General features: G+C 35.1%; 3 protein-coding genes across 4 annotated transcripts; 1 reads left to right on the top strand and 2 right to left on the bottom strand.

The window, feature by feature from the left end:
- The first annotated feature begins 711 nt into the window (after positions 1-711).
- On the top strand, positions 712-6,222 carry LOC125074825 (zinc finger protein draculin-like). Of its 2 annotated transcripts, none has more exons than XM_047686272.1 (5): positions 712-928; positions 1,768-1,912; positions 3,155-3,271; positions 4,322-4,471; positions 4,654-6,222. In XM_047686272.1, exons 1-5 carry the CDS (start codon positions 749-751, stop codon positions 5,799-5,801), a joined length of 1,740 nt encoding a protein of 579 aa, XP_047542228.1. In that variant the 5' UTR covers positions 712-748; the 3' UTR covers positions 5,802-6,222. The 2 variants fall into 2 exon arrangements, with proteins under 2 accessions (XP_047542228.1, XP_047542227.1); XM_047686271.1 differs by having other exon boundaries at positions 4,310-4,471.
- A 2,338-nt stretch (positions 6,223-8,560) lies between these two features.
- Positions 8,561-9,196, bottom strand: LOC125074547 (zinc finger protein 416-like). The gene has a single exon (XM_047685874.1). It carries the CDS (start codon positions 9,194-9,196, stop codon positions 8,561-8,563), a length of 636 nt encoding a protein of 211 aa, XP_047541830.1.
- A 3,554-nt stretch (positions 9,197-12,750) lies between these two features.
- LOC125074839 (zinc finger protein 501-like) lies at positions 12,751-14,568 on the bottom strand. The gene has a single exon (XM_047686296.1). It carries the CDS (start codon positions 14,474-14,476, stop codon positions 13,421-13,423), a length of 1,056 nt encoding a protein of 351 aa, XP_047542252.1. The 5' UTR covers positions 14,477-14,568; the 3' UTR covers positions 12,751-13,420.
- Between the last annotated feature and the right edge of the window lie 271 nt (positions 14,569-14,839).

Raw genomic sequence — 14,839 nt, 5'->3', positions numbered from 1 at the left:
CGAGGTTTTAACCTTAAAATGTACATGTTCATCATCGAATATATCAGAAATAGTTATGATAATTTAGTTTAGAGGACAGTATAATTTATGTACATGTAACTGGCTGATGCTGATAATACAGATTTCGAAGATATTTTATATTATTCAATTATTAAATCTTGTGATTTGTCATGGAATGCAGTCTTTATACCTTCTTTTAATATGGAATAAAGACAAATAAAAATGAAATAATGTGATATGGATATATTTTTTGTATTATTAGGCATTGCCTCGCTCATTCTGTGTGTGCAGCGTAGAGTTTATAATATATATAGTTCAGAGTTTGGGGAGTAGAAGTAGAAAGAAATATCTCATATCTTCACCCAAAACCTGTCCACTGAAATGATGATATACAAGTTCAATAAATTTCCAGAAAGCCGCTATTCTAGCTAGAGTGTCAGCTTGACCTGAATTTAACCGAACAGTTAATTATTTGAATTTATAAATTCTATTTATAAATTAATTTAGAAATATCACCTTTATGAGGCAGACTTTTTGTCTCTCACAAATTCCACCCTCTGTGTCATCTCAATTTCACTTATTTTAAGGGACACTTTTTATACACGTAGATACTTCACCTACCTTTAAACTCCACAGACCAATCGATCTTTCAAAGTCAGACTTTTGACGTCAACGTCAAAACACTAAATAGTACTGTGTCAGAAGCTCAAAACGAAAACATTAGCAATCGGAGAATAAAAAAAAGCTTATGTTAAAATTAAAAAAGACGAATGAAATAACAATGGAAAATAATTTGAATAATACACGCTTTGGTAAATGCAGGTTTTGTTTCTGCAATGGTAATCACAGAGATATCATGAAGGAATATAATTTCAATGGTATACGCGAAGTGTACTTCGATTTATTTCAGGAATGTTTTAATTTATATGTAAGTAATAAATTTAAACAGACAGATTGCGCTTGTCGTTGGTCCCGTTCTTTTTTTAAATTATACACCGTGTTTCTTCTCCGACCGATAAATCTTTGTGCCGACATATTCATGACGGTTCCTTCCTCCTGTTTGAGTAAAAGCAGGATAAATCGAGATATACTTTCTTGTTTACAATATTAAAAAGCAAAGATTTAAAAGCAATGAATACTAGTATCGAATAATTATTGATACTTTTAATAAATCTTTGAGCTTTTGATTTAAATTATTACTTTATTTATGTAAGAATCTGCATCAAATAATACACCAAAAATGGCGCTAAAATACAATTAAAGTGTGTATTTATTCAATAACAGAAAACCACAGCATAATAATACTAAATATCTTTTTATAGATGTACTTGTATGAGAGCTTTTACTGTTTAATCGGTAATTATGCCACTAATTGGCAAAGAACCTCTCCTGCCAAGAAGGTTCGGAGTTTATTTCACCACTCATCCAATGACATGCTAACTAACATATATTATAATTGATTTTATCTATGTTCTTAATTATATTATATACTCATTATGAATAATTAAAATTCATCTATATTTTTATATGAGGAAACATTTGTTGTAATGTCTTTGAGATAAAACAACTAAATCAATGTACATAAAAAATTGTATTAGAAGATGCAGTGTATTCTGGATATCTCCAGAATACACTACATATATAATATTACGTCATAAGTACTGCGGTTTTACCTGCTTTAAATTTAGTTTATAGTATTGATAAAGTAAGAAGGGTGAATTTAATGTCCGTTCAAGTCATAATCACTTGACATCTCATCGTTTTCAGTTATGTACAAATGGCAGAAGCTCTTTGATCTGTTTACCATGTATCCAGAAGTTGAGAGAAGCGTTTAGCTTCCGAATGATGGTTGTGAATGCTGAGCAACAGCTATTAGACGCACTGGACGAGAAGCAGACGTACTTTGTTAACTGTAAGTCATGTTAACTGTAAGTTATCAATAATTGTTTATAATGTCTTCTTGCTTTCCTACAAATAGTGGCGAAGACGCCCACAGATTTCTGTATGCTTTTTGATTTGACCAAGAGGGACATGTTATCATTGACCATGGCATGGTACCAACTCATTTTTGGATGGATATAATGTTAATGTTGTATATTAGAAAAATACTCTTGGGATCCAGTTTATTTTGTTCGAAAGATGGCAAGTATCTCCACTGGTCATCTTAATCCTGCTATGCCTGGAAAGATTTGCATGCTATGCGTAAAAAGAGTCAATAGTGCGTTTCTTGTGGCAGCTAAACTCCAGGACTGAGCATAGAAATTAGAAGTATATATAGTATTCCTATTGAAAAAGAAATCTTAGATTTACGTACTCCATGCAATTTCCAAGTAGCTCAGATTCACTATGGATTTGCGAAAAAAAGGCGTTTTGAGCGTCGACGTAACTATTGAAGACGAACGACGAAACTTTGGAAGTAAAATTAAAGTGGAAATAAGTATTTAAGTGTAATAGTGTTGTATTATCAATAAATATATATTAATCCTAAACTCTTAGTAGTGCACAATATAGCCGAGTTATTAGCAAGTCGCAAGAAATACGTAAATCTATGGTTTGTTTATATTTTTTCCTGCTTCCATTGAAATAGGCAATACATTATTAAAACCAACAGAACATTAACATTAAGACGTGTGTTGTGTTATTATACTAGCAAAGTAAATATGCTAATATTTAATTCAATTTAGTGAAAAAAATATATAATTCTATTTGGTAGGATCATCAACGAATGAATTGCGTAAAGGGCGTGGGGATTTCACTTAGATAATACCAGTGTTGCCAAATTATTATCAATGTTGCTTTATCTAAAAAAAATGACTACTAATAATCCTAGTTAAAATTTCGAGATCGATAAATTTTGGTAGTTTTTGATACCGTATCATAGATAGTACGGTAGGAACAAATCAAATCGAAATAAACTTTATTCAAGTAGGCTTTTACAAGCTCTTTCGAATCGTCAACTAACAAACTATATTGAGTGAAGCTACCACCGATACGGAATGCAGATTCTACTGTGAAAAACCGGCAAGAAACTCACTAGTTACTCTTTTTCAACATTTATTACGTAAATTGGTATATCTACCAAGTTTTTGGTTCAGTTAGCGAGTTTGATCCCATTGAGTTCCGCCGCGGTATCATCACACGAATTTACTTTCAGTGGGGGAACCTCATATTGACATTGACGTTAAAGAGGAGAAGGCGGTTGAAGTTAAGAGCGAACAGAACGATTCAGAGGGAAATGTCGACGAGGAAGATTATTTAGACAAGTACGATGGTAAGTGATTACTGTTTGTTTATTGTTATGTAGTGAAATATGTGTACATTATTTGTGTTCAGGTTAGGTGTGTGTGTGTGTGTGTGTGTGTGTTTTAAACACTTGTTTATTTATTGAACTAAATACACAGCTACAAAATTAAGTATAATTTATGCGTATATCTAACCAAATAGAAGAGAAATATTTGAAATAACTTTTTTTTAACTTATTAATGAAGCGCGTATGTGTGAGTGTATGGCTGTGTGTGTATATGTTTCTGTATGTGAGTATCTATGTGTGTAGACGTTCTTAGTATAGTCTTGTCACGTAGTTGTTACACTTAAATTAACTCTCTTGACTAATTTTGAACTGTCGACGAAAACCAATTTAAGTAACTTAGTTTGTTTCTGAACGCTCATTGATCGGATATCGCGTCATGATTTGCGACTGACCAATGATCATTCAGCAAAAGTTCAAACAATGTCTGTTTATTTGCGTATCAGTGATATAGGTAGGAGACAAAAATAACCGGTTAAGAGAAATAACTAAATTCAGTAACGTAGGTATTTAGATAAAGTTGAAATTACACCTTGGTGTAGAAATAATAAGATTTAGAATATAAGCATTAAAAACGGTTTATTGGAAACAAGTGCAAGTGACATAACATATTGACAGACACGAGGAAAAGATAAGAGATAACAAAAAAGTATTTAAGCCATTAGGCGTTGTTTTACTTCTTCCAACACTTGGAGATGAGATGATCGCCTCCAGGCTGTTTCAAATAACGAAAATATGTTTATCATTTTGTACATGAAAATATGATATATATATGTATACTATATTTGTGAAAATTAAATTTGAAACATATATATATCCCGCTGAGTTCCTTTCGCCGGTTCTTCTCCTGTCCGAGGTGTTAAATTCCGAACCGGTGGTAGATTTTTGACTATCAATAAAAAAGATTAATCACTTCCATATTGAATAAAGATTTTTGACTTTGATTAAGAGCTTTGTAATATGTCAATTTGGTGCGCCGAGAATTATTTTTTTTTATTTTAGAAATATTGACAGACTCACATTCGACGGCTGATGAGGATTTAGTCGATGGTGAAGCGGAGTTCCTAGCCCGCTTCCCCCCCGGCACTCTACCACCGCTACCAACAAGAGCGACGTTGGAGTACAGATGTAAACAGTTCGTCAAGGAATTGGAGTTGTTGAAGGGTAATAGAAATTAAATCAAAATATACTTTATTCAAGTAGACTTTTGTGAAAAATGGAAACTTGACGCTCATTGGTCGGATATTGCGTAATCAATTCTCATTGACCAATTAAATTTCATCAAATGTTTGACCAGAAACTGTAGGTTTACTTCATAATATTAATTAAAGAAAATAAAATTTCAGGTAAAAAAATCACACCTAAATCTATAAAAAATCTAGTAACAGATCCGACACAACACAGGATACGAAACGTGTACATGACGGAGAAACTCGCACACATAACGAACTTATCGACGATTCTAGAACACTCCAACCTCACAGCGTTCAAGACTAGACGAAGATCCGGCTTCCCTTGCTTCTATTGCAGGCGTATTTACGAAAACTTCGAAATACTGCGCGACCACCAATACAACGACAAATGTAAATCAAACATGAAAAAAATTCTAAGTAAATCAATCATGGAGAGATTGGTCGTGTACGTTCACATCACAGATATCAAGTGTACTATTTGCGATCAAGGTCTTCCGAATCTGAACGAGCTGAAGTCTCATCTAACGAAGATCCACAAGAAGAAACTACACCCGGAATACGGCGATAGAATAATACCGTTCAAGCTTACTAAAGGTAACGAATACGAGTGCCAGACTTGTGGGTTCAATTTCGAAACATTCGGCGCCATAGAGCGTCACATGAACGTGCATTACAGGAACTTCGTGTGCGATCAGTGCGGTGCGGGCTACGTTACACAGAGCAGACTCAAAGTTCATCTAAAATATTCCCATATAAAGGGTGTTTTTCCGTGTGATATTTGTAATAAAGTGTTCAATACTCAGTATAAACATAAGTGTCATGTGGATGCTGTGCATAAAATGGTGAAGAAAAATAAGTGTCCAAAGTGCCCTGAACGTTTCACGGACTATTTCGATCGTCACCAGCATATGGTCGAAGCTCACGGGGAACAGCCCCTAAGGTATCGGTGTAACGTCTGCGATACGGTGTTCAAGAGACGCTACGCGCTTTCGTTGCATATGAAAAGGCGGCATTTGGAAGTCAAGGACAAAGAATGTTCGTTGTGCAGTTATAAATGTCACACGATAGCAGAATTGAAAGCCCATATGATCAAACACAATGGTGAAAGGACGTATGAGTGCATAGTCTGCAAGAAGTCGTACGCTAGGAAGAAGACTTTGAAGGAACATATGAGGATTCATAATAACGATCGAAGGTTCGTCTGCGTCGTGTGTGGACAGGCCTTCGTGCAAAATTGCAGTCTGAAAGGGCACATGAAGGCGCATCACGCGGATTATGTCAACGGTTTACCTAGAAGCTAGTTTAATTGTATTATATATTTGGGTGTCAATTATCGTTGAAGTTCGATAGCTTGATAGCTATTCGACCTTTTTGTGGCAATATAAGAGTTGCCATGGTAAGGAACTATTAAAAAAAGGCATATTTTGCTTTAAGAGGGACTCTGTTGGATCTTCCGTGAAGATCATTAATTTATGAATATTTTGAACACTTAATATGACTTTGGCAGCGAAGTCAATTTTCCTGCGGGTCACTGAAAATTAGTTTTCGTTATCAATTCAAATAACCAGTCCATTCATTCGTATAACGATTAAAGTAAATGAACAAACACATAAAATTATATTTGAAAGTCCTATTGCTGAGAAAACGCGTTCGCCAGGTCTGTAAGATGGTCACGAGTAGTATAGACTACAAAAATAAATAGTTGATATACTCTTGTAACAGCGTAAATTGGACATACAAATAACTATTTTTAGATTATAACATTGTATTGTATTCTCTTGGCTGGACCACTGGTAGGCAAGATAAACCTAACTTTTATTTTGTGAGCGTATCTGATCAGTATCGTCTTTATCACAAGGGCACATGGTACCAAACGATGATTAGAAGTTGCTAATAGGCTACTAAAAAAGGTGATCTTTATTTACCGCAAATTATCTGTCCTAGAGCCAAGGAATGGGATAAGACGACCCTCGACAATTGTTATGGATGAAGCGATCAGGTTAAACAAAGATAGACTTGGGATAACAAAGTCGTACTAATTTAGAAGATAACTTTCGTCTAATTTTATCAATACAATCAAAATTTTTCCCTACATTTTTGGACTTGTCTACACACGATCTTGTCATGTGTGTCTAGTCCATTTTTTTTATAAAACGCATCGGTTAGGGAGTAAAACCTTCCATCATGACGCAATAGCCCAGCGAATTTTTAAAAAAAGAATCACGTCGACGATTTGAGCTAACATTCGCACCCGTACTGTGATTTGAAGTTACATGTCTGATATCGATGCCTTGTTTAGTTGTCGACACTAGAACTAAAAAAATCATTCGCCAAAATTCTAAACTACTTTTATCTAGGCTGTATGACTAGTATAAAGTAAAGTAATTATTTGAAGTTACATACGTCTTGTCACTGTCAAGGTTTTACACCTAGTTAAGTAGTTACAAGGTGCGAATCACCGTCTAAACCGCTTTGGTGTGTAGACTCCTTTAGCTGATCGAATAATATTTTTTGTTTTTTTGTCCGAAACTCGCTAAGAGGGCCTCTTAGCCCACAACACCCTCGCGTTACGAATGCCTTCAGGGTTATCTTAAAATGTGTACAGCTTCATCAGAACTTCAATTAAGTCTTTATTTTGTGCCAATTTTGTACAGTAACGTTAATGCAATCCGTTTCTAGATAAATGCGAATTTTTCGACTACGCGTGACCTTAAACTTGACTGTCGTAAATACTTTAGTTCTACTGGTTTTATTGATTCCATAAACATATTTTAAGGACTACAGTTTAAATTAAACCTGAAATAAATGTGAAGATAAATATTATCAATAATAATGAGGTACGGTGTGTGTAAATAAATAAATTTTTGTGAGGTTCCGTATGTTTTTTTATTAATCCTCTATCGTTTAAATTTCAGACAGAATTAAATTTTTTATTTGGGCAGTTCCTCCGTATACGAAGGTACCATTTTAATTTGAATTTAAGACGAAACTGTATCAAGCATTGTCAGACCAGTAATGGACAAATTTGCACGTAAACACAGGATACTAAATAAATAAATATAATATTTAATTTTACATTACATACATTACTCTGATCCCTATGTGAGTAGCTAAAGCACTTGTGTTAAGGAAAATCCAAGACAGCATAGAAAACTAATGAACTTTTTCTACATGGACTCGGCCGGGAATCGAACCTTATTTAACCGAAAAAATTCAGTCGCAAGACCACTGCTGTCTCGCTAACTAAAACAAATCCTATGACATTTATTGACTTGACCAAGGTTTTGAACCACGGCATCTGCAGTTTTATAACCTAACAAGACCAACGATAAAGTCAATAAAATAAAAGATGTATTCACAAAGCGAGCAAAGATTAAAATCATACTTATTATATTTTGAATTTTATTCTAAGAGATTAACTATTCGTGTATATGTTGACTTTTTGAAAATATATACTAATAACTATCTGACTTTATAAATATAATATCAATCAACAATTAACTACTTTAAATAAATAATAATGAAAAACACAAACCAAGTAAAACGACAAATTTACTTTGACTCAGAAATAGTATATCCGAAGCGTTCATATTTCGCGCCAAAATGTAAACCCAATGACAGGCGACGGCGCGATTTTTTTTTAATTTATTACTCTACTAGGTATTGTTGTATTAAGCGTGAAGAATATATATATATATATAAATAAATTTTAATTATTTGTGCAACAAGAATTTAAAATATTCAATTTAAATTCTATAAAAACTATCTGCGTTTTTGTTACACATTATTACAGAGTTCCCTGACATAGACTCTATTCTTACAAAGCCTTTTGGCGAATTGTCAAATATTAGACACGTACTCAAATCAAAGACAATTTAGACATAGACAATTTTAATACCTTTAAGTAATATGATATATTCGTAACAGTACAAAATCCATCCAACCTTATCTATCCATCAACAGTTCGTAGTGCATCATACAGACGAGCCATTATCAAATCACATGGAATGGTAAATCTAAGGTTTGTTTAACTTTAATCCGTCTTCGATTGGTATAGGGTTTAGATGCCATTATGTTTCGACTTCAAATGTCCAACTAAGCTACATCTCTGTATAAACGACATAGCACAGTAGTGGCATTTATATCGCCTGTCATCTGCGTGTAAGCGCATATGTTCCCTGAGCGTCCATTTCTTACCAAACGACTTCTTGCAGACGTCACACTGAAATTCCCTAACGCCAGTGTGTTTCAACATATGGTGTTTTAATTCTTGACTTCCAAAAAATCTCATATCGCATGAATCACAAGCGAATCTACGTTCTTGTAAATGATCTCTTTTCGTGTGGATAGTTAGGGCACTTTGAGTCGGACATATTTTTCCACAAATTTGGCACTTCACACCCTGTATGTGGACTCCATGGGCGGACGATATGTGTTTCTCTTTCTTTCTTCTCGTACTGAATTTCTCGCCGCAATAACCGCACTTGGATTTCTTTTGCAGATGCACGTGGACTGCAAGTTCGTGAGACCTTTTTTTCATTTGAGTTTCGAATACTTTGGAGCAATGTTTGCAGGCAAACGATCCTCTATTGTGACTCTGATAGTGGAGATTGAATGTGGAACGGTTGACGTATCCCGACCCACATATGTCGCACACATAGTTCTTCGAATGTCGATTCATATGTTCGAGTAACATTTTGAATTTATTGAAAACAATTTTGCACGTTGTACATTTTAATTCTTGCCCATCGAATTTGAAAGGTATTATGTGATTGTTTATGTCCAAATGGATCGCCTTTCCATGTTCCTTTAAATGGAGCATCATTTCGTCAAGACTTTCGATTTTATTATTGCATATTACACATTTCAAACCGGTTATATCCAGTTTGGCTAAATAACTCCGAACGTGTTTTCCTTTTATGTAATTTCTCTTTTGTTCTGCATCATGGGTTCTTAGGGTGTGTTCTTTGAGATCGGCGGGTTTCGTGTAGGCTTCGGAACAAAAACTACACGTGTAGCCGAAATCGTTTTGGCAACGAAGTGGAGTAGCATTTGTATGGACGAGTATTGTGGCGATGTTGTCTCCGTGTTTCCTTAATTCATCTCGAAGAACAGCTGTAGCAGTTTTCTTTTTGGTTTCACATCGGATTTCCGCTTCGATCTTTGTTCTTTTAGTGTCATCTTGCTTTGATTTCTCGTTTCGATGCCCTATAAATAAATGATATATTTTATTGTACATGTTTATTAAAATAATCTCGACAAAACAGATGCTGATATTTTTGAAAGGTGTGTTTTGATTTTGGCTTAAGTCAAATATAAAGGTACACTGAAATTTCAAGACTGTTTATATTAGACTAAAGATTTTATAAGACATGATATTTTATCCATTATTTTATACTATACACGTCTAAGAACAAATTATCATCCCAATTTAAACTTGATTGGTGTAACACGTGTTCAATAAACAAATCTTAAAACCATTTACAACCGTGTATCGTGTATAATTGTTCATGGTCAGTTTTGGAGTAGACTAAGCGTGCCCGTGCTGCGCAAAGCACAAATTTGACGCGGCTACTTTACTTCGTCTTCGTTCGTAACGGTGTAGTTATATACTGTATTATACTGGAACAAGTCTTCTAGGATAGTAAATCGAGGTATTACCTGCTATTTTTAAAATATTTATTTTATAATATATGTTGGTGGACGAACAAATAGTCTAGCTGATGGTAAGTAGTCATCACCGCCCATAGACAATTGCTGTAAGAAATATTTAAAATTCCTTAAATTAACAAATGAACTAAGATATTATGGCCTTTGTCGATGACTGGCTTACCCACAAATCAGAAAACAACAATACTGAGCACTGCTGTTTGGCGATAGAATGTCTGATGAGTGGGTGGTACCTACCCAGACGGGCTTGCACAGAGTAGTGCCGCCTAGTATGACTGGGGTGACGTCATCGATGATATAAAAAAGATGCACGCTTGGTTTCATACCTAATGAGCATTTAACCTAAATCTGTCTTCACGCCAATTCTAGTAATTTTGACACATGCTTTAAATTACATATTTACACTTTGATAGATACCAAATACGGCTGCAATGCTGCTTTTCAAAACCTACTAGCATACGATTTGGTTATAAGCACGATATATTCAGACCTAAATACCAATAATAGGTATATTGTGTGAAAAATTACGTCTTTATAACAATAGGATAGTTTAGGCATAGGTGACGAAGGACGACGAAGACGAAGGTGGCCAAATGCCGCCAATCTCCGCCTCCAACGAATTCTTCGTTCAGCCTGCTTCTCGAAGATGTTGCTACCGATCTATATGATCTGAGAGGAAGGAATAACCCTTCCTGTCAAATCAAAGAGCTCGGTAGCACTTCCAGTGATTGCCCTTCGACGTTCATAACGAAACCGATTTTTAAAATAAGTCTTCCAGTTTTTTGGTCTTCGAGTCACACCTGTGATTATCTTTCTTAATCTTAAACAAGTTTCTGGCATCTAAACAAATAGACGAAATATGATTTCCATTTTACGAAAAAATTATAAATACTTTGTACAAATAAATGTTTACTAAAAAACAATTTCATATTAATATGACGTATATGACTTTTGGAGGGGGAGGCCATGTCCCCTATGTCGCCCTTCATAATCATCCTCTCTGTAAGGATATATCCATGACACGTTGTAGTTTTATTTAAAATTACAAAGAAATACTTTTAATATAACATAAAAATTTTATTTCCATAAACATATCTCATTCGACAACATTTAATTTAAAACATTAATATCAACAACAATTATTTAGTTATGTTTAGTATAAAATAATTATTTCTAAATTAATTTATATTATATAGTACATTTTTTTTAATTCAGTATTCTTAATACTGAATTGGACTTCTATTTCAGAGTCCTGTTTTATTGCAAGAAATTAGAGATTATTTGCATATTATTCATCCTGTATAGGCATTATAATCTTTACCACAGGGAACTTGGGGAACGTGCCCAGGGCCCCCATTCTGAGAGGGCCCCGAAGAACCAACAATTCCTATCACACGTTTGTGTTCACGTTGACTGCTATGTATATTTTCGAAATGGGCATATTTGGAAGAAATAACTTACATATTTATCAAAAGGCTGGTGATGATAGTCGATTATTAAAAGGAGAAAGCTATAGACGCGCTCTTCATGATAGAAATAGATATACTATAGCCATAAGATTGTACAACCAATCAGATTCCTACGAATTTACGAAAATTACCGCACCGTTTATTTGAAACTATACTTAAGGCCTGGCCATAAGCAAATTATTTGTACATACGGTAGTAAATATCTACGAAAAATGGCCCCAAATTCATGGGTGCCCAAGGGCCTTAGCATAGCTTGAGACTGCGAATATACTGGAAAGTGGTCACCACTGCCCATTCAAATTAGTACTGTAAGAGATATTATTTATTTTTCATATCAGTAATGCGCCACAAACCTTGTGGGAACTAAGAGCGTAACATGTGCCTTTAGTTTTCTTGACCGCCAAACCGGAGCCTTGAATTGAGTAAAACTATACTATAACTAGCTGAAACTGCGGCATTACTCTAGCGAAATTTACAAAACACAAACTTCCAAAACCCGTTTTACCCAAGACGTACCCCTAAGAAGTGGAGTTTCGTAAAATCTACACCCTATAAAGAACCTACCTGCCAAATTTCGAGTTAAGTGTTATAGTTTGTGAGGTTTCGTAATTACTCAGTGAGTGGTATTTCACTTTTATACGCATAGATCAATTTTTTAAAGAATATTATCGTCGCAATGGTCAATTAACTCGCTTAAGTTAAAGACCCTAACACCAGGATCCCAGGATTTTTACATCAGGATCCCAGAAAACGTTCAAAATTAATTATAATATTCAAAAGAATCGTTAAAGAACGTTTGTATGCTAAAGGATATTACAACACTAATGACTTTTTAGTTGACTGCACACCTTGGGAATGAAATGATCGCCTCCATGCTGTTTCAAATAACTAAAATATAATTATCATTGTACATGGAAAATGGATAAAAAAAAATATATTTTATAAATATATCCTATATATATATATTTATAAATATATCCCGCTGAGTTTCTTTGGCCGGTTCTTCTCAGGTCCGAGGTGCTAAATTCCGAACCGGTGGTAGATTTTTGACAATCAATAAGCAAGTGTAAACACTTCTATATTGAATAAAGATTTTTGACTTTGACCAGGTCGGACCATTAAAACTCATTGAGTTCTGCCAAAAAATCTCAGCGTTGTGGTAGTAAATTGAGAAGTTTTGGAAGATACATCGAGCTGTTGGTATTGCGCCTTGTTTCATTATTAAAACACATATTTAATTCATCTTAATAAACTCTTGTATGGACGTTATCGTTATCTATTTACTTCGTCCATCAACCTAAAGCTAAAATTCTTTTGCCAATAATATTTCTGACGCATATCTATAGAATTATCACTCACGAAGACGTTAAATTAGTTATTTTTTAAATAAATCAACTTAACACATAAACAAATTTGTATTCTTTTGCTGTCTTTGCTTTTAATTTTCGCACACACTCAAAGACATCTGGTATATCGTTGACTTAACATGAACTGGGTGATGAATTCCATCATCTAAGAATTACATCGTCTATAATATACAAATGTTCGAAATATCAACCCTGAAAAACACTTATTAATCCTGCGTATTTGTTTAGTGTCTGCCACGTGAAGAACACGAGCGCTGAGTGTTGATAGCATAACACCGATAATGGTCAAGTCCAAGACCATTGATGAGGACAATTAGGTCTCTTATAAATCTTTTACGTAGGGAGATCGCCACAACCTCTTGTTGTGTTGCGAGGCAGCCTTCACTAAATATCCATGTGACTATGTTGTTTAAATTACACTTGCTCTCCGTGTTTCGCACGCATGTGACCACGCCAGCTGCACTTTTGCACGAATGCTTGACCACAATGTTCACATTTAAATCGTCTGTCGTTCGTATGGATCCGCATGTGTTCGCGAAGCGTGTTACGCCGTCCGTAGGACTTCAAACAAACCTCACATTGAAACTTCCTAACACCAGTATGTTTGACCATGTGTTTCGTCACTTCGCTCTGCCTGAAGAACTTCATATCGCAAACCGTACACGTGTGCTGTCTCTCCATCAAGTGATCGCGTTTCGTGTGATCGCGCAGCGCACGCTGTGACACGAACATCTTATCGCACGCCTGACACTTGAAGGTCACTGACCGGACGCCGTGGACTTTCACCAAATGCTCCTCTCTCTTCTGATATCTATCAAATTTTTCGTTGCAATAACCGCATTTGTTTAATTTACTCCCATGAATGTGCACGAGCCGCTCGTGCGCTCTCTTCTTCCTCATAGTATTGTACGTTTTCGTGCAATGGTCGCACTTAAATAAGCCGGTCTGGTGACATTTTATATGGTTCAAGAGTATCGTCCTCGTGACGAATCCAGCGTCGCATTCGTTGCATATATAATTCCTGAAATGGGTACTCATGTGCTCTTGGAGAACTTTGAATCTATTGAACAGGCTGTAGCAAATGATACATCTCAGTTCTTCCCCTTCAAATTTAAATGGTAGAATGTAATTCTTTATATTTCTATGTAAAGACTTCCCGTGGACGGTTATAAGGTGATCGATGAGATCGTCTACCGTATTCATGCCTTGTTTACAGAGCGTGCAGAGGAGTCCCGTTATATCTAATTTCACGAGATAGGATGACACATATTTTCCTTTAATTAGACCGCTCTTTGTTGTGTTATCGTGTTGTTCCATGTTATGCCTCTTAAGATCTGCTGAATCAGGGTATTCTTCGGTGCAGAAACAGCACTTGTATCCAATTCCGCCTCTGCAGCGAATTGGTGTTGCGTTGGAACACTCGAATAGTTCGCTGATATCATTGCCGAAGTTCTCGAATTCGGGGAACATTTTCGTTTGAAACTCTGTTGTTTCGACGTTGTCGTCGTTCGTGTTTGTGTCTTGGAGCTTTTTCGTTTTAACTGTTTTGTTGCAGGTGTTGCGTAGTTCTACAAAGAAAGGGATACATTATTTTCTCTTTTCTTCAAGGCAAAAACTGGCAACTATGGGATAGCCACATAGAAGACAAGACTGTCACCTGATCGTTTCTACTTTAAATAGTCTTGATATATATATTTCTATCGTTGATAATTTCGTATTTTTACTAGTACAGTACAAATTTGACTTTTTGTGCACACATTTTGAATTTGGAATAGATTAAAAATATAAAGTACTTTACCGAGAACTAGAATATCTTTTAAATAAAATTCGTGT

This window comes from Vanessa atalanta, chromosome 28, assembly GCF_905147765.1.
Source record: "Vanessa atalanta chromosome 28, ilVanAtal1.2, whole genome shotgun sequence".
Lineage (NCBI taxonomy): Eukaryota > Metazoa > Arthropoda > Insecta > Lepidoptera > Nymphalidae > Vanessa > Vanessa atalanta.
The sequence above is the reverse complement of the archived record's forward strand: the minus strand, read 5'-3'. Positions and strand labels throughout refer to the sequence as shown.